The sequence below is a fragment of the Pantherophis guttatus genome, chromosome 1 (assembly GCF_059756535.1).
Source record: "Pantherophis guttatus breed Tessera chromosome 1, ASM5975653v1, whole genome shotgun sequence".
Taxonomy (NCBI): Eukaryota; Metazoa; Chordata; class Lepidosauria; order Squamata; family Colubridae; genus Pantherophis; species Pantherophis guttatus.
In genome coordinates this window covers 120,614,668-120,635,809 of record NC_142063.1, presented here as the reverse complement: position 1 = coordinate 120,635,809, position 21,142 = coordinate 120,614,668, and the positions used below count along the sequence as shown (strand labels likewise).

The 21,142-nt window shown below is 40.2% G+C and overlaps 1 protein-coding gene across 25 annotated transcripts in view; it reads right to left on the bottom strand.

The window, feature by feature from the left end:
* The window catches only part of TNS1 (tensin 1), a 398,798-nt gene that overhangs the window by 45,244 nt on the left and 332,412 nt on the right, over positions 1-21,142 (bottom strand). For 13 of the 25 annotated variants that reach the window (XM_087881680.1, XM_087881681.1, XM_087881682.1 and 10 more), the window contains one exon: positions 13,255-15,003. In XM_087881680.1, the coding sequence (XP_087737806.1) occupies positions 13,255-15,003 (1,749 nt within the window). Of the gene's footprint in view, positions 1-3,419; positions 3,462-4,999; positions 5,087-13,254; positions 15,004-21,142 lie in introns of all 25 variants that reach the window. The other 12 variants (XM_087881674.1, XM_034421770.3, XM_087881677.1 and 9 more) reach the window with 2 other exon arrangements.

The following is a 21,142-nucleotide window of genomic DNA, read 5'->3' as shown; positions in this document are numbered from 1 at the left end:
GGTGTACGTATTAATTGAAGTGCTCTCATTTTGTGTGTTATCATTTTGTAAAACAAGGAATGCAGCACATGAAATAGCGATGGTAGCATGGATTGCTGAACTTTTCTGTTTCTTCCTCTCCTCCATTTCTTAAAAGACTTTGCATAACTCTGATTCCAAAGACAGAGTAAATACAGTGAGAAATGGCAAAAGCAAAAAAAAAAAAGTTTCCATGTAATTGTATCCAAGTGTGATAAAATCATACGTATATTTTATGTTATTCTCATTTAGGTAGAAAGGAAACTCCAACCTAATGATGTAAAGGGTTTTCTAAGAACATCAGAGCAGCTTCAGTAGATGAGACCACAGGTCCATTTAATCTTGTGTATTACTTCCAACAATAACCAGACAGATACTCCAGAGAAACTAACATGGCTAGACATGAAAATAGCTAATTGGTATTCAGAAGGGCAACAGGGAAATTTCTATTTTGCAGTCCTAGCTAATAACTAGAACTGCAAAATAGGACTGAATAAGCCTATTTTAAAGTTTTGTGATTCTGCACAGATCTCAAAAATATTTTGAAGCACATTTTGTATAAAAACCTCTTCTGTCATTCATTCTAGCAGAGATGCCAAGACCACCTCCTTCATTCTCAAAAGTAAGCTGCATTTTTTTTTTGTTTGGTTACAGAAGAGAACAGAAGTCTAATTCACAAACCCACACTTGTACACATAGGAGACATTCCTTCCATAAAATGTTCATATTAGTGGCTGAACCTAGATTTATGAAGGTACAATTCAAACTAAACAATGGATATTACAGAAAGCAGAAGAACTGGTGAGGTGTATAAGTGCAAAAAAGAAAATATGAGATCTGGTGCAATCACTGAAATGGCAGGGAATCGAAAAAGCACCTAATTGAGAAGTTGTAAAATGTGTAACACTCATTTAAATGGCATCATGAACTATAGAGAGGTTTTCAGTTTTTTAAAAGACAACTTAAAAGGAGAGAAAAATGGAAGTTTGAACATCTATTATCTAGTGATAGGGGAACCATTAGCCTTTTGTCCTTCTCAAAAAAAAGAAAAGAAAAAGGTCAGGCGTTAAAGTAAAAAAATAGATTTGCAAAAGCAAATCAGGAAAAATGTGAGGATTATAAATGGCTGTTGATCTCATATAACTCACTTTCCTCCTCCTCCTTGTGATAATTTCACAATAAGTACCACATCTAGAAGCAGCGGAAAACAAGACTGAAGTTCAAGTATCACTCAGCCCTAAAATTCATTGCATGAGTTTGAGCCAGTCACTCTCTCTAAGGGAGAGGAGAATATATTCTTTGAAGGAAATGCAGTGTATAAGTATAATTAACACGATTGAGTCCCTCACCTGTATCCTGTCTTTAAAAATAAACATTTCTTTGAGGTGGTTTTTGCAAAACAGAACAGTAATAAAAATGCATTAAAAATAAGCAGCGTCAAATAGCATGCGAAAAATAATAAAATCAATCATAATAATGCTTACAGGAAGAAGAGTTTCCCACAGTATCTAAAATGAGAGCATAAAAAGCAAGGTGGAATCCCAGAATAACACTGCCCTCAAAGAGATTAGTTTTCCTGATTAGTTTTCCTCCACCGGATCAAACGGCAAAGAAAAGCTAATGTTGTTTTTAATAATAAATATCGACAATGTTTCTTGTTTTTAGATTGACATTAAACGTATCACTAAATTTTACAGGAAACACAGTATTTGATAAGTTATCTCTGTGCTATGTCTCATGTATGAGCAGCAAGGAAGGTTTTTAAACCATGATTGCTTTTTAACAGGCCACAATGGCTTGGTTCACCCCTAATATTGTACTAAATCATAATATTTGGGGTGGGGAAGAATCCACACACTTCAGTAAACCAACAATAGATTCATCATTGGCTTAGTATAATGATGAATCAAGCCAGAGTGTGATGTAATTAAACAATTTATCTAAGGAGTAATAAACAAGAAGAGAGATAAAATGGCACTAAACTCTCAGATTACTGTGAATTTCCCATGACTATTGGAAGCTATTGCAGAATTACCAGATGTTGCTTCACATCTGCTTGAAGAGCAGGCTGAGCCCCATGTCACTCAGAAAACTGTTACTGGACACTTACATGCACCAGGTGCTGGTTTCCTCCATCAGACATGTGGTTTCTTGAAAATAGGAAACTTTAGTTTGCAAGCAGTGAACTTTGTAGCAGAAACAACTAGATTTTGCACTAGTTTCTAGCCCTGAACAATCTGGGTACCCCCATTGATGGGGCTGCCTGGTTCACCCTGCTACCCAGCTTGTTAGACCCTAGTATGATGGCCAAGTCAAAAGTGGGTAATTGCAGAAAGGGTGTGTTGGCTTCCCTCCATAATGCACAGTGATGCCAGCAGTGTAATTATTTTACTATGTTTACAAGGGGGCAGGGGGAATTGCATGAAACTAACGAAGTGCCAGGCCTTCCAATACCGACTGTATGGGACATTTCAGTGTTCATCTGCTGGCCAGAAATGGAAGGTTAGCTATTGCATCTTTACTAGCACTGTTGACTCTCAAGGGAACAAATCGTAACCATTCCCATGTTGTCTTTGTCTAAATCAGGAGTCTCAAAACTTGGCAATTTGAAGACTTTGGACTTCCGCGCCCAGAATTCTTCAGCCAACAAGTCTTAAAGTTGCCAAGTTTGGAGACTCCTGGTCTAAACGGTAAAAACAGCCCCCAAACTCTCTTTCTTTTCAGTTATTAAATTTGTACCTTCACTTTAAAGGAAAATAATATTTTACAGTATTTATGAAAGAACCCTTACTACTGTACCGAATGTGTAGCTTGATCTGCCTTCACCAGTCATTTGAGCAGTTAAGAGATTAGCAAGATTGGACTCATGCTGAGGAGAAATATGACTAGGATAAGAGCAGCCAACTATCCATTCACTCACTGTAGGCGCCCCTCCCAAACCCCAGGAATACTAATGCTTCTCAGTAGAAGAGATATTTAGAGAAATCTTTGGAAATCACAGTTATTCATTAGTGCTGAAGTTTTTTCCTACGTATGAATGGTTTCCATCATTCTAACAATATTCTATAAAGCTTATGTGCCTGGGGGCCCAAAGTGTGAAATAAATCATGCATGCAGCAGTGCCCATTCCAGTTTTCCTTCCACTCCTTTAAAATTTGGGGGAAAGGGGAGTGAGGTTTGTACGTATACATCTTCATTCCCCAGTGAGTCCAGAAGCCAAAGTGACAGGCTATCAGGCATACGGCATGCTTTTGCATTAATTCTGGAGCTGTCTGTCAGACAAGCAATGCCTGCATGAGATTGCTGTCCCCAGGCCCTCCGGAAGCAAAGAGTGGAGCAGCGAAAAGTCACTTTCCAAATCAACTAAAGCATTGTGAAATTTTGCGGTTCAAATTCCAAACCTTTAAGGACAGATCTGGGTGGATTCAGAAGGGCCAAGTATCCTGTAATTGGTACAAATTAAACAGGTTAAACAATAGCAGCTTCTGTTCGAATGGTAGTCCTTCTTACTGTAATACAAAGATTGACACAACTCAACATGGACTAGTCCTACCTAACAATGATGCAAAACTAACACAAACATTTATATACCAATAGGTTTTTTTTAAAAAAAGGTGAAATGTAACAACAAAATGTTCAGGATTCCCAACTGCTGAAAAGGAACTTCCAGTAAAAGGTCATTCTTCTCTGGAGAACTTTAAGCTTGCTGTCCCATACATATTCCTCAATATGTAACAGGACATTATGAAGCAACTGCACTTTTGAAATCCATTGACAGCCTCCTTCCCCCCCAGAGTGGTCCTCATGAATCAAAACGTCTAGAATTTACACACCCACATGCTCACCCTCCCTCCGTTTGCCATGCAGAACTGGAAGCCTCCGTCCTGATTCCATTCAGTGCCGCCAGGCTCCATGGAAAGATCTGCAGTAAAATGCCACAGCAGTGCTGTAGAACACACAGAGGCCCTTAAATAACTTTGGCATCTGGCCAAGCTGTATTGAAAGTGAATATTCCATTCTTGAACCTTTGCCTCTTTCCACAACAATCCCATGCAAACTCCCCCCCACCTTCATCAGTTCCATGCACACTTCAACATGTATGGAAATATTGACTTAGTGCCAGTCACAAAGCAGAGGTGAAAGTGGTCGCCCTGAAGAAGACAAGCTCTCCCCAGCCAGACCTTGTGTGAGTGATTTCTAACTACACACCACGGATGAGCATCACATAGAGCAAATGGATACCTCAATGAGCTCACTAGACACACTGTCATAGAGGAAAGGAAAGGGGGGTGGGTGGGAGGAGGAGGAAAAAACACAATGATAGAAACAAAAATGTTGGAATTCATAAGGCTGTTTTAGAGTCCAGATCTGGTCAGCACATTGATTTGAGAAAGATAAATATGGGAATTCTTTTATTCATGGTAGTATACAGATTCTGCTTACCAGATTTCCTACTCCCTTTATTATTATTTTTAAAAGTCTTTGAACGAGGATAAGGATGGTGAAGAAATCTGGTCAACTGGATCAAGGAATGCCTTTTGTCCCACAGTAATACAACAGAATAATTGTATTATTCTGAAGAGGCATGCCTTCTAATTCATGGGGTTTTTTTTTTAACAAGTTATGGAAGACTGTTTGTGAATAGGCAAAGCTGCCATTTTGTGAATGCACCTAATATATGCTTTCCAAATGTACTTACATGGGAGGGGGGAGTTTATTGTGGTGTGAAGTCATCCCTAACAATGAAAAAGCAAAAGATAAATTTCTCACTTTCTGAAAAGTGATGTGGTAAATAAACGAATGGTGCCGTGTTCGAAAGGACTCTAAATTAGCCATATCCTTCCAGCCCCACAGTATGGAAAAAAGCTGCATCTCCCCAATTTCAAGTTCATGCCAGAGCCAAGAAGCCCAGTGCCATGCTAGGAGGATCTACGGCAGGAAAGTCCAGGGAGAAAGACGGAAAAGCAGCAACAGAACAAACCAGAAAAGGAGAAGGATCGTTGTCGGTGAAGAGGAGGATGGGGGCTTTTCATGCTGTTCCGGAGGTCCCGGAGTTTGGCGTTGTATTCTGACAAGGTGAGATGAAGGTAGGGCAGATAGGAGTAGAGAAGCAGAAGGTCAACCAAGGAAGAAACAAAATCCATCATGGAGAGTGTGTGGGACAAAGAGGACACAGAGAGAGAACAAGATTACAACAAAGGAGGGGGGGGAAAGGGAAAAGAACATAAGAGAAAATATTAGTTGAAATCTTACCCCAAGACTTTTAGATATTGTGATGTGGCTTGAGAGTAGGTCATAATACATGACCTGAAGAGAGCTCTTCAATTATTAATTCTTTCACTGTACCTTGGGTATATAGAGGGTAACCTCAGGAATGAAAATTTGGAGGTAATCACAAACACCATTCAGACTGCTAACTTTCTTTGGACTCAAACCATGTTCAGGACACAGTCTTTATCAACCTGGGATATGGATCTCAGTTTCAATCAGAAAATGAAAGAAGACACATGGTGTTCTAAAGGTCCAGTCATGTCCACTTCTCAGGGGTGCTGCTCATCTCTGTTTCTCAGCCAAGGGAGCCAGCGTTGTTCAAAGACATTTCCTTGGTCATGGGGCCAGCATGACTATACACCGAGGCGCATGGAACACTATTGCCTTCCCATCAAACAGGTACCTATTTATCTACTCGCATTTGCATGCTTTCAAACTGCTAGGTTGGAAGGAGCTGAGGCAAGTTATGGGAACTCACCCCATTGCGCAGCACTCAGGACTTCAGCTTTTCCAGCTGACAAACTCAGCATCCTTAACTGCTGCGCAGGATGTGGTCTGTTGCGGCTTCTTTATCTGTATTCCTCTCAAATATAAACAAAGTGGAAAAGAAGAACTCCACTGAGCAATGGTATAGTTACTTTTTTCCCCTTTGCTAAACTGGGAGTAGCCGTGGCTAGCATGTGACGCATCCGACCTGCAGGCTGCGAGTTTGACACCCCTGGTATAGACTGAGCCCAGAGGAAGAAATAAATGAAATGAAAAAGAGAGCAGCAATAATACTAGGAGTGAAAGGCCCTGTGGATATCTCATCTAAGGAGCTGACAGTATGGCAGGATAGGGACAAAATGCAAACGCAGCCATGATGTAAATGTGGCTCTATACCTACTCATACTATAAGAAATGGAGTATGTGTAATACAGAGATACCTGTGCCTCATTCAGCACTTCCTCCTAACCAAAGGATCAGCCTATCTCACCTTCCTGTTCTGAATTTCTTCCTCTCCATCACTAGCACTTACATTTCAATGATTCCATTAAAATATTTTGCCATTGCAGCGATGTGCTCATTTTTCAATACTCATCTGAGTATCCATTTGTTACTGAATAGTTAAAGCAGAAAATACATCTACAGGTAGTCCTTGAATTACAACAGTTGTTTAGTGACTGTTCAAAGTTATAATGGCACTGAAAACAGTGAGTTATGACCGCTTTCACACTTATGACCATGGCAGCATCCCATGGTCACACGATCAAAATTCAGATGCTTGGCAAGTGGTTCACATTTATGACCGTGGCAGTGTCCCAGGGTCATGTGGTCACTTTTTGTGATTTTCCGACAAGCAAAGTCAATGGGGAATCCAGATTCACTTAACAACCATGTTACCGATTTAATAAATGAAATGATTCACTTAACTATAGTGGCAAGAAAAGTCATAAAATGGGGCAAACTCGCTTAACAAACATTTCACTTAGCGACATAAATTTTAGGCTGAATAGTGGTCGTAACTTGGGGACTCCCTGTATTTCACAAGCCTGATACAATCCTCACGTACAGTCTTTATCAAGTACTTTTTGCATGACTGTCAGTTCTGACAGTGTAGGTTATTTAGCTAACAGTGAATATGGAAAAAATTAAGGTGGCAGCTTAATTATAATTCTACTATTATTCCATTCTTTTGAAGAAAAGTTTAGACTCATATTTGGGAAGTACAAAAAAAAATCAGTAGGAATAACAGAGATTGCCTTCATACAGGTAGTTCTTGACTACAACCACAATGGAGAGCTCAGAATTTTGATTGCAAATCATTACAATTGTAAGCCAAGGCACCATGTGACCTGACTCAATTTTATAACCATTTTACAATGGTCATAAAGTGAATCATCATGATGATTAAGCAAATCACATTGTGGTTAAGCAAATCGTGTCATCCTTAAATAAATCCAGCATATCCAATGGGCGGGGTTTTTTCCCGCTGGAAATTGACCCCCCCGCCCCCCCCGAAAAAGTCACAAATTGTGGCCATGTTACAATGGGACACCGTTCCTGGCCTTAAATGTAAGCCAGTTGTCAAATACCTGAAATGAGATCACATGACTGCAAAGGTATATATACAGCAATGATAACTTCCAGGACAAGTTATAAATAGTTTTTTTTTAAAGTCTGTTTGTAACTTCAAATGGTCTTCAAGCAACTGGCTTAAGTCAATTCATATATCAAGAATAAAAAAATTAATATTAAAAGCATTTCTCTCTACCTCTGATTCAGTATTTCCAAATAGGCCACAATCCTATACCTAAAAGTTCCCTTTTGGTGGAACTTACTGCAGGACAGATGTATATAAGACTGTGCTACATCTGTTATCTGGCAACAATGAAATTATGTTTTGCTAGTAATATGATTTATTTTAATAATAACACTTTAAAACATATGTAATCTCCTACACCCAAATCTGGACTCAAGGTAGGTTTTAATCCATCCTAAATATCAGGGAATTTGTAAATTTCTTCAATATGAAGTTCCACACACACCCTCCACTGCAAAAGGCTCGCATAGGAGAGGCAAGCGTATAATACAAACTAAATTGTATAAATAACTCCATTGATTCAGAGGAGGTTAAATATAGTCCCAACTATCCCAGTCCTTTGGGGTGGGGATTTAAATTACTTTGCTTCCCTCTCATGTTGTGTGAGCAGCTTAGCAGGGAATTGGTTCATTCTAGTTTTAGAAACTGAGATGATGTCCTAGACAGTAAAAACAACTCCTCTGTAGGGACTTCTCTCTAGTTTCCATCTGCCTAAAGCATTTGGGAGTTGCAAAAAAAAAAAAAAGGGTGGACAGTAATATAAGTAAGACTTTCCCTCTTAAGTTTCTCTGCACTTGATGCACCACAAATTGCTTCCACTTCTGAAAATAAGAAAGAGGGCAGGGAAGCAAGAGCCTCCCAGCATCTTCTGAAATGGTTGGAATGGCTAAAGTAACGTTTCTCAAACTCAGCAACTTCAAGAAGGGTTGATTTGGGATTTCTGTGAATTGAAGCCCCACACTTCATAAAGGTTTTTTTTTTTTTGCTTTAATTTATATGCCGCCCTTCTCCGGAGACTCAGGGCGGCTTACAATGCGTTAAGCAATAGCCTTCATACTTTTGTATATTTATACAAAGTCAGCTTACTTTGTAAATAAAGTTACCAAATTTGAAAATAGAATAGAATAGAATAACTTTATTGTCACTTTGAATGTACACTAATCAGCATACATTAAAATGAAATTTCATTGCATACAGCTCTCAAAGATATTGGACTAAAGCAGGGGTCTCCAACCTTGGCAACTTTAAGACTTGTGGACTTCAACTTCCAGAATTCCTCAGCCAGCTTTGCTTCGCTGGCTGCAGAATTCTGAGAGTTGACGTCCACAAGTCTTAAAGTTGCCAAGGTTGGAGACCCCTGGACTAAAGGATCCAGAGGAGATGACAAGAGTTGTTAGATCTAGCAGACTCAACCCAACAGTAGTAAAATGGATTATGAAGCAAATTCAAGCAAATCATGCTAATTGTTCCAGGGCTTCCATTTAGATCCTGAGTTCTCTTGGGATGTGCAGGATTTTCAGTGATGCTAAAAGGAATGCTCAGTTCTTCCTGGGAGCAAATCCTCCTAGAGACATTTTGCTGTAATCACTGCAGGGGGTGTTCCCCTGCCCCTGAATAGGAAACTGGAGTTCTCATGACAGCGAGAACCAAGCAGGAGGATGATCTGTGAAATTCCACACATACTTGCCTTGGAACAAACAGGCAATTTATAGCAAGTCACTGTAAATAACATGCTGGCCCTTGCTCTTTCAGCTTGTTCTGGACATTTCCTTCTCATTATTCTCTAGCATCTGCCGGTTGTTTGCTTCCAAGTTTTCATTCCCCCCCACCCCCCGATTCTTCATTTTTCCAATCATATATTTGTGCTCTGGCACAAACGTGATTTGCAATTAAAAATAAAAAGTCAACATGAAATTTCATATGCACTTTGTGTGCATTTTTTAAAAATATACATGCTTTTCCATATATCATGTACTTTCCGTCTCCCCAGCAGTCTGACATAGTAAGTGACTTTGTGCATACTTTTCCTAATGCATACATTTTAGTGTGCTCATTTACTTAATAAATGCATTTTCATAGTTCCTTTTTCTAAGTCGTCAGAACTACATTTCCAGGTCCAGAATCCTGTATTTGGCACGTTCGTGCATTTGTTCATGTATATTGGACATGTTCACACCATTCAGAACTGAACTCATTTCTCTTGTAACTTTATTAAAATGTAGATTTTGAGCATGTTCTAAAAAGTATTTTTTTGCAAAACACTATCGCCCATCTCCTCCCACTGATGACTGTATGACTGTAATCTTGTTGCTGGTATCCTTAAAATTTACTGTATATTGACTGTTTCCTAATGTGATTTGATTGCTTATTTGTTCCCTATGACTATCATTAAGTGTTGTAAGTGTTGTACCTTATGATTTTTGACGAATGTATCTTTTCTTTTATGTATATCGAGAGCATATACACCAAGACAAATTCCTTGTGTGTCCAATCACACTTGGCAAATAAAGAATTCTATTCTATTCTATTCTATTCTATTCTATTCTATTCTATTCTATTCTATTCTATTCTATTCTATTCTATTCTATTCTAAAGCACTGTTCTGGAGACATAGAAGAATCAGTGGATTATGGGCATTACTGCCAACTGCAGGCAAAGAAGCACTATTTACTGCTATGTTTTGTGTGAACAAAAACCATTCCTTTTATCTGAGTTCAGCCCGTGTAGGAACACTAAACACCCAAAGTAAACACAGGGAACATATTTCTATCACAGGTTCACTACTTAAATTATGTGCATCTCTACACATTCCAAGATAGCACAGTAGATCAGCCTTGATCCTTGATTTTTTTTTTCATCTTACTGTTTTGTTTTGTTTTTCTTCTCTAAACCATTTTCTCTCTGCTAAATATTTTAATCCCCATGGCCCAGAATCAGAACAGTAGCTTTGACTGATGGCTGGATTAGATCCAGGACATTTCTGAGTGGTTCTACAATTAAATAGTTTTTCATCTTATTACCATTATTATGGGTAATACTGAGGCTGACACTGCATACTGAGTGCAATGATCACAATATTTCCTTGCCACTGTGTATTGTGGTTTAAAGAGAATTCCAGAGCTTTAATCCCAAAGACAGTTTTGGAAAGTAATTTCTGTAATTTCTCTGTAATTTCTGCTTGGGAAAAGCCTGTTTACTATGCAACCTTGTTTGAAATGATGAAGGCACTTACTGAAGGAACTATTGTTTCAAAATAACCGATTCACCTCGATTAAAAGGAAAGTTTGCCTGAATACATCTAAAAAACCTTCATGGCATCCAAGGCATAACATACTTAGTTCTTGTCATGTACTGCATGGAATGAAATCTAGGATCTGTTGCGTAAATAAAAACTCATCTGTCTTAAGATGGCAAGCTTTTTATCATCAGGATTTGGATAAACATATTTTTTAAGGTCACATATATGCTTGAAGAGAGATGTTTAAAAAGAATATGAAGAACTAGTATGGAGGTTTTTAAGAAGAGATTAGACAACGATTTGTCTGAAATGGTATAGAGTTTCCTGCATGAGTTTCCTCCTAGGTCCCTTCCATCTCTGTTGTTCTGTTAGTCTGTTAAAATTATCACTGAAGTGAAAGAACAGGCTGTTGAGCTTGCCATTAGTGATGGGCAGGTGTGGGGGATCTTACAGTCTAAAGCTGTTCAGTTTATTAAGATTTCCTTCCACTGATTATAACAGAGTCAAAGATGCTTTCGACTAGGTGTATTGTCTTTTCTATGCCATAGGCACTCTAGGAAAAAATGGGGTTCCATTGCTTTTTCAGATATTTAGAATTGCAAAGACAAAAGGTCTTCAGCAAAGCTTTTTTCACCAAAAGGGAAATGACCATGGGAATTTCATGCATTTAAACTCATGCACATTACTTGTTCTTACTGAATACCATTTTCTCAATTCAGAGGATGCAGAGCCCTGCCCAAGACTTCCAGTGCTCTTGAGCTTCAGAAAAAGACATGAAAGAAGCACCCGAGGCAATGGAATATTGAGCTGCTGTGGGTATTGTGGATATTTCCTTCCTAAATCAGCAGCTTGCACAAAGACACTAAAAGCTTTTTGCCAGTTCCCTCATTCACTGAATATAAAATCAAATCAATGCCCTGTCTTGTTTGCCACAATCACTCTAGCAGTTGCTGGGTAATTTCTCCCTAGGATCCACCCTATCCAACAATGTCGTATTGTATGTTTTAATGTCAACTGCTAACAATTATACATTAGAAATTCAGGATTTCTTGTGTTTATAAAGATGTCAGTTTAGGGCAAGTGAGGCACGGTAGCAGCCCATGAATTAGCTAGGGCTATCAGAACCCAGGGAGAGCACCCAAATTCAAGGAAGTAAGTATAGTGGGTCCCAAAATTAATTTTTCTCCTTTTGGGAGAAGGAAGGAAGGAAGGGAATTCTCGACAAACAAACAAAAGCAGCTTGAGAAAAGGTTTGTGGTGCTCATTGTTATCTCATGTTAGGAAGACACTAAGTACAGATTACAGATCGCCAACATATAGTAATGCTATTTAGGCTGCAGGGATTCACACTACTCCTAGGCTGAAGTGGTGGTGGGGGATCGTCTAGTCTTCAAATGGGACAATTCTAGCTGCAGTCAATCAATCAATCAGAATAGAGCTGTAAGAGACCTTGGAAGTCTTCTAGTCCAACCCCTTGCTCAAACAGGAGACCTATACTATTTCAGACAAGTGGCTGTCCAGTCTCTTCTTAGAAACCTTCAATGATGAAGCACCCACAACTTCTGAACTTAAGTTGTTCCACTGGTTAACTGTCCTCACTGTTAAGAAGTTTCCACGTTAACTCCACGTTGCTTCTCTCTTTGATTAGCTTCTATCCATTGTTTATTGTTCTGCCCACTGGTGCTCTGGAAAATAAATGGACCCCCTCTTCTTTGTGGCAGCCTCTCAAATACTGCTATCATGTCCACCCAGTCCTTCCTTTCTCTAGTCTAGCCAAACCCAAATTCTACCACCGTTCTTCATATGTTTTAGTCTCCAGGCCTTTAATCATCTTAGTTGCCCTTCTCTGCACTTTTTCCAAAGTCTCAACATCTTTTTTGTAATATAGTGATCAAAACTGGATGCTGTATTCCAGTTGTGGCCTTACTGAGGCTTTATAAAGCAGTCGTAATGTCTGTTCCTTCAGCTTAGCAGGCAATAGAGGCAGATTATCTGAACTACAGTACAAACCATGCTGGTCCTATCCAATGCTTGGCGTTTGCATATGACACACTTGCTAAAAATGCTAGCCATTACTGGCCCAAGACAATAACCTATGTGAAATACTTGAGATCTTTTCACCCTTCCCCCAAACTGATTCATGCATTGCTATGAATAATTAAGGGAATTTTTTAGCTATGCATTTTTCTTCACGAATTGCCAGGGCAGCCCTTTCTCTAGCTACATCAATGCTTGAATTTCATTTATCGCGCCACCAATTGGCCCCATCCAACCTCTCATTCCTTAACCTCCTAGAACACAACCTCCTTGGGCATGGCATGCAGATACAGTATGAGGCACCGTGCCCAGGCCATTGTTTAGAACTGAATAAATAGTCAATAGCAGCTATTGAAAATCTGGCCAAACTTAGAGAAAAGCCATTGCGAGTGAAAATGAAACATTCTCTATATTTTCTGCACTGCAGTCTTTTCATTCTGCATTTTATGGGAAGAGTTGAGTTTATCCCTCTTAATTTGAATGAAGCCATCTTAACAAAAGCAAGTTCCTGAAAAAGCACACGTCCTATGACTTACAAAATCCCCATTTAGGCCCTTAAAACAGAGAAGATTTAGTCAAAAGAAAACCCACAGCAAGACTTTCTTACCTGCTACTCTGTGAGCCACCAGACCTTCAAGATGCAAAGGCTCTTCCTCTGAAGCCTGAGAAGCTTCTCCGTGATGCTCAGCCTCGTTGAAGGGCATCTGGGGTTGGACTGCTGTTGTGGATGAAGGAGGTGATGTCAGCAGAGGATGCTGCCCTTCCAGGACCTTGCATGCTGTTGCATGAGGCCTGGGAGATGTGGGTGGGCTTCCTGCCATCTGCCCAAGGCTCTTTCCTTGTATTACAGTTGGCTGTTGGTTCTGATAGCCATATGGAGAATAGGCCTCTCTGAAATCTTGTGCTGGATACTCCGGTTCTCCAACACTGTTGAGCAATAGTTTCATAGGATGAACTTTAGGCGTTGGTTCAGCCATCTGGGGCACACTGGAGCCCAGGGAGTTTTGTGAAGGGCTTCCTGGAATCAAGCCAAAAGCATTGGTAGCCTTTGGCTGCACCACGTGAGGTCCTATCACAGGTTGGGCAGACATTGAAAGGGCTACTGGGTGCGGCCTGTCTTCTCTGGTAGCCAATGGAACACTCTGGGATTTAGGCATCATGGAGACAGAGGGATCCAGGTCATGCATGAGCATATTGAGAGCTTCAATGGATTGTTCTATTTCCTTCTGGGAGGCAACTCTAGGGAATTCAGGGATGCTTATGCTTTGAGGGGGTGCTGCTTGTGAAGGGCTGGATTGGGGGCTTGCACTAGCAAGACTGGAACTATGGCTGTCTCGGGCACCATCCTGTTGACGTGATGGTGGTCTGCTACCTCCACCTTGTTGCTGCCAAGAGTTAAGCCCCCTCTGGACAGCTTCTCGACTACTTGTGCTCCGGGCTGGTGCTTGAGGAAGCTGGGAGATTTCAACAGTAGCTGTGGGGAAGGACTGGGAGCGATATATGCTATTTGAGTCGTAGCCATAGGGATACTGCTGGCTGGAGGCTGGTGGCTGGGGTTGTAACCAGCCAGGAGTGGGGAAGCCATGCTGGTGATAATCAGCCAGATTTTCTTGGGCAGACACTGAGGGCCTGATGTGCGCGTAAGCATCATGAGGGTGACGTCCTATAATGTTCCTCAAGGCATTCTGGTTGTTGTAGGGATAACCACCATTGATAACCATCTCTGAGTCATGCAGCTTGTCTAAGCCATTGAAATTGGATGAACCATTGGGTAAAGAATTGAGGCTCTCCATCCGGGGAGCCTCATGATAGCCAATGTCACTGGTGTTGGTAGTGCCATCGAAAGAGGAGAGGGTACCTAAGCTACCCACACTGTGTCCATCCTGGTTGGGCAACTCATCATCCAAAATGTCAGTTTCCCTCTCGGCCACTAAGCCAGCAGCTTCCCCATTGACATGAACCTGAGCTGGTATGATATGGCGGCCTGGTGAAGCAGAAACAGCCGCTGTTATCTCACTGGGGCTGTGGTTGTGCATGGTGGCTTCGTTTTCCAAACCAAATCCACTGAGCAAACTCTCAAGCTCCCGCTTTTCTTCAGGGGTCAGAATAGGGTTGTTTCCTCCACTGCTGCTGGGAACCGAAGGTGCTGCCTGCTCATCGGTCTTGTCTGTCTTGGTGGAAGCAGTTGAGTTCCCTGAATCACTGCTGACCGACAGCGTGTGCTCAATGTGGTTGGGGGCGGCAGAGAGGGCAAGCCGGTTGGGGTTGACAGTGCCAGTGCTGCCGTGAAGGGAGTCTTTCTTTTTCACCTTGGCATATAGGCTTCCATCCAGAGGTCCTTGGGTGTGCCCAACTTCTGCATGAAAAAGCAGAGAAAGAAGTCAAGGAAATCAACAGTTAAGTCAGAACTCCCAATTCATGGGTCTCCAAACCCGGCAACTTTAAGACTTATGGATTTTTAACTTCCAGAATTTTTCAGCCAGCATGGCTGGCTGAGGAAATCTAGAAATTGAAGCCCTAGTTGAAACTTAAAAAGATTTCTGGGCTGGTGTCCACTTTTAATTACCAAGAAAATAAACTTTGCTACTCTACCAATTGAACATTTGGTATTCCTGGTATCTGAAGCAGAACATCTAGATTCAGTCACAGTTTTTTGTTCCATATAGCATCAACCTTGTGAACTCTCAAGTTTCCTCTTTCATGTGTGTGTGTGTGTGTGTGTGTGTGTGTTATGTATGTGTTTGGATAGATATACACTTTCTCTTGAGAGCAGGCAACAGAATTTCATTTTTAATGTGGGCCAGTCTGCTCACAGTACCAAAAAGGACAATTAAAAGTTATTTATTTATCTTATATCACATGTTCTCTGCACCAGTCGGTCTCCCTGAGGTCTGCCCCATATCCCATTCCTACAGGAATTCATTGCAGCTGAAGAAGCACTGATGAAAGAGAGCCAAAACAATTGCATGGGACTCTTCCCCCCCCCTTTCTCCCCCCCACTCACCCATTATCTGAACACAGGATGTTTTTTATAGCAGATGCATTTCACATTGATCCAATGATATAGGAAACCCGAGGTGGGGGGGGGGGAGAGGGGGATGTAAAACTACAAAAATATAAACAGTTTCCCAAAAATGGCATTCTATAGGATGAGCTGAACCTCTGACTTTTGCTGTACGCCAGGAACTACAAAATACAGGAGGATTTTTGGGCCCCTATACGGGTCTGTTTGGTTTTACTTGGCCAGAAAATGGATCTTGGCAACTGCAATGGAGAATATAATGAAAAAGTTGGCTGAATCCGCATGCTTCTCTCTACTGGTTGCTGGGGAACATAAATGGGAGGGCACTTTTATCTCCAGTATTCTGTTTGTGAGTATGTATTTAATCCACCACCGTGGGAACCAATGTTAGTTTAAGGATATGTATCTGTGATGTGTTAGTCAGGAAATTTGACAGATGGTTAAACACACTGCTTCACACTTACCTATACTAGCCCAACCTGTTAATGGCAGTAATTAGTGGTTGTTTTTCCACAGGAAAATAGCTGAAATTTGGTAGGGAGGGAAATGAAGGACTCCACCAATCACATGCCTTAATTTGTCCCCTATTGAAACGATATGGGCGGCACCAGTTGTTAATCCCATTTATAGTGATAAAATAGAACTTGGTGATCAACACAGTAACTCAAAGACTGGTGAGTTGTCTGCCAGTGCCCTAAATAGGACTTTAGTCATAAAGGTCACAGGATAGTATTTTTTTGTTTTAACGTTGAATAAATAGAACACCGCCAGAGATCTTGTCAGATAAGTAAGATTAAATGTCTATTTACTTTCTTGTATGGAAGACCCCCTGATAAAATTCATAGTTGCAATAGTTCACATACGTGATGCTTCAAAACTGCTTTCTGTGTGGATTTTGGGCAAGTTCGAATAGGGATATATATATATATATGTGTGTGTGTGTGTGTGTGTGTGTGTGTGTGTGTGTGTGTGTGTGAGAGAGAGAGAGAGAGAGAGAGAGAGAGAAAAAACCTTATATTTATTCATAGAGAAAATCAGGAAATATGTTCTTTTTCTTTCTTCTTCTTTTCTTCTTCTTCCTGGAACTGCTTGAATACAATATGAAATGCACTTGTTCAAGGGGGGAGAGGGGGAATGACTTCTCTTTGGCAAAAAGTCAAAGATTGATTCAGGGACAAAAGATGAACTAATGGAAGAGTGTAGATCACAAAGCGCTTATCTGCAAAGATCAAGCATTTCCGAAATGGACTCACAATTCTAGCCTACCACAATTTTTTTCTCATGAAGCTCAAGGATGCATACACACATACGGGCACACATAGACACATATCCAAATAGCAACTATTAACAACCATTGTACAGCAGTAACTATATAGAATTTATGTAAGCAAAAACATCAATCCGGCATCTACCTTTCTTTGCTTGCCCCAAAAGGAAGCTAAAGTAACATACAGTATGTCTCAGAAATGAATATGCCATGTTGAACTTCCAGTGACCAGTATGAGTGAGAGCGATAACACCAAATTAAACACACCTGCTCCCCCTTCACACCTGAGACCTTGTAACACTAATGCTACCAGGGAGGGAAAACGGCTACTTGGGCCCCATTTGGACATTATCATTTAGGGGTGTACTCCCTTTTGTTGCCAGCAGTTTCAGGGTGGATTTGATTTAAATCAAGTTGATTTAAATCACAATTTAAATCATGATTTAAATCACTAGTAAAAAGGCTTGATTTAAATCAACTCGATTTAAATCATAATTTTTAAAGAGCAACTGTCATCTCTGCTACTCCTCTGACCCACTGTTGACTCACCAATAGTCCCAGTGTTGCAGAATATACAGCCTCATGCTACATAACTAAGCTCCATTTCATGCTGAATAAACTAAATTATTTATGTATCTTAAATAGAAAACTATCTTACGATAGATTTTTAAAAGTTTTTTATTAAAATAAATTCAATAAAAATCAAAAAAATCCGATTTAAATCAAAAAAATCCGATTTAAATCAAAAAAATCTAATTTTTTTGATTTTTTTTAAAAAAGTCATTGATTTTTATCCACCCTGAGCAGTTTAGACATTAATGGCTGTGTGTTGTGTTATTTTGAGAGAACAGCACATACAAGTTGTATACTCACTACTTTACATTCTAGCCAAGTGTCATTTCTTCAGTGTAGTCACATGAAAAGCCACATGAAAAGATATACTTAAATATTTACAAAATGTGAGGGGATATGCTCACTTCTGTACATACACTAAAAACCATCACAAGAGGACCAAGAACAGATTAATACAGAGACAAAATGTTCAAGAAATACATAGTAGTGCTCAGCATCTAAAATGCAAAGCACTTGTTCATTTCATGGCCAGCTGCACGCACAATCACTCATCTAGAATTTGTTTACACTAACTATTAGGTGAGGGGAGCAATGCACACATCCTTTACAAAGTGGCAGTCATAAAATACTTTCCAGGGTTTTCTACTGATCAACACTTAAACCTACCAAATCTTTTCTAAGCTCAGTTAAAGAACTTTCAACATAATTTTTCGGAACTGACATTTCCCAGAAGGCCAGCTATATGGAGTCCAGGTTGCCCAACTGCAATCCTTGCTTTACAAAGATGGAATGAACCTCTCACATTCTTCCCAAGGGCTGAGCAGCTGCACATACGAGCCCCGAACAACTGATGAATTTTGTGGGGAAGCCACAAGAATGATTGAAGAAAAACCTACACTGTAGTCTGCTTCTCCTCTTGGGAGTCGTATCATCCCTTCCATGGTCCTACAAATTTCCACTATCAGTCTTCCGGAGCCATTCAGTATCCTTAGTGAGGTTGCATAACCAGAACTGACGGCGGCCAGAATGGGCTGATGGTACAGATTTCAGCTTAAGAAGTGAATTCTTGAGCATACAACAAAACACATCTGTATTTAGTTAACAGGTCCAAAAGCTGCTCTCTGGTGCCAGTAGAACTCTCCCAAAGCCATCTTGCTGCCAAACAATTATTTTTAATTTGAAAATGCAGCCAGAAGACATACCAGAAGGCATCCTGCATATCGTTCTATTTCAAGGGTCCATGGGAAACTGAGAGGGGCAAAGGGGAGAGAGACTAATCTTGTCCCCAAATATCTCTTCAAGAGGATCACCCACCAATTTAGGATTCTCACTAAAGGAATGGTGGGTAAGCTGTTCTGGATACCTAACTGACCTTGTTTTGTCCTTGCAGTATTTCTACCAAAGCTGCCCCTATAAATAGCAGGTTGGGTCCAGGGAATCATTCAGCATATCCCAGAGGAGTTAGGGTTATGGTATAGAATAATATACTGTTCTGCTCCCATTACTGCCGGCATTGTTCAATATATTCCCAAGAAAACAGCAAGTCCCCAGAGAGGTGATAACTTTCTGTTCCATTTTAGGGATGGGCATCTGAGAGTGGCAGCCCCCCTCCTTGTTCCCCACTTGGGTAACTGAGCCAATAAACCTTTATCTCAGATTTAGCAGAAACACTGGGTTGCCGATGGCTTTTTCACTTGTACAAATTTCTTATTGTCTCCTGAGATTGCCCAATTCCAACATGAAATCAAGGTGCCATGATGCTTAGCTTCCCACCCCACCTATCCCCACACTACTTTTCAGGAGTATCCAGAGCTTGGCTTACTTTGCTATTTCCTTTGAAAGTTCCTTGTTTCCTTCTTATGAAGGAAAATGTACCAAAGAAATTAAACTGAGTGTTGACAGAGGTATAGATTCCCCCATTTTCTCACTGAAAACAAAATAGCCTTTCCTTCCCTTTCTTATCCACCAGATAGAAGCCATGATGGTATTCACACAAACATCCAGAGAGTCAGAGGGGTGAGGTTGTTAACAGTGCAAGCGCCCACAAGCATTAAGGCAGAATGGAGGCCCCTTTGTCTTCTATAGGGAGTAGTATGCCACATAGTAGATGTGGCATTCTGTCCTTCTGCACTGTCTGCTCTATGTTACCCAGAATTGAGAAACAAGGGAATCTCACTCCCACCAAGCCTATACACATTATGCGATATGATGATAAAGCAGGCTTATCTCCAAAGCTTAAACACTGAAAACTCTTGACTATGGTGAGATAATTGCACTTTGTTACTTAATTTGCAACAAAATGTGAATGGAACTAATTTCATGAGGAATTAGGTACTGGGAGTTCTTCCAGAGGACATCAACACAATAACACTGCTTGGAAAAAGAATATATAAATGCTGGCAAGAAATAAATATATAAATATATTGTAATTTTTTATCACAGCAAAGGATACATATACAAATACATATACATATACAAATACATATACATACACACACACACACACACACACACACACACACACACACACACACACACACACACATATATATATATATATATATATATATATATATATATATATATATATATATATATATATATATATATATATATATATATATAGTGTTTTTCTATCAAAGCACCTGGTCTACCCCAATATGGGAGGGAGCATACTGCTTCCCTTTCGCCTTTCAGCTCCAATCCAGGAGCCTTCAAACAGTTGCATTCACAACAAACCATTTTATATCAAATTTATATTTCGCTGATAAAGAAATAAAGGGAGACTAGTATAGATCCTAGGATAGTCGATGTGATTTCACTGAGCTATGGCTGCAATTTAAGAAACTTGGTTTATGTAGGAAAATACCCGGCTGAAGAATACACACACACACACACACACACACACACACACACACACACACAGGTGACACAAACAGGATCTAAACATTTACAAACCATCCCAACCTGTGAACACATTTGTTGTGACTTGAATTAAATGTTATTTCTCTCTTTCCTTTTCACATTTAATGGGGAAAAAAAACCCAGCTTAGGTGAGACAGGTTTTCCCTCAGCCGTTTGTAAAATAAATAAATAAAAAACCTGCTCTGGTGCCCAGTCTAGTAGCAACAGGTGCCTCCCTTGTTGATCTCCTCTGTTCCAACACGGAAGGCCAGCAGACCCATCCAGTCAAGTGACAGGCAGGGAAAAGAGGAGGAAGAACACCCGTTTGTTTATTGACGCAGCTGCCAGAGTTGTCAAAGATAGTGGATACTGCAAGGGCATGAAAGAGGGAAGCGGCTAAGTTATCTGTATCGATTCAGACAGCAAGGATTTCAATGCCAAGAGCACAAAAAAAAAAATCATTCTGTCTCCTATCCACCCCTTCTAGCTCTGCTGATGGAAATTAACAGCCTAGTCAGGTGAGGATAGACTCCGTATTTTGCTGTTGAATGTCTCACCTTTCACCCAAATGGATAATACACCCGAGCCATGTCATGTAGAAATATGGCTGGATTATTTGCTGTTGTTTCCCCTTTTTTTTTCCTCTTTTTTTTCTATATATCTACCACCACCACCACCACCACCAATCTTCCTAAACGGAGGTCCGTGTAAAGTTATTAAAAGAATCTA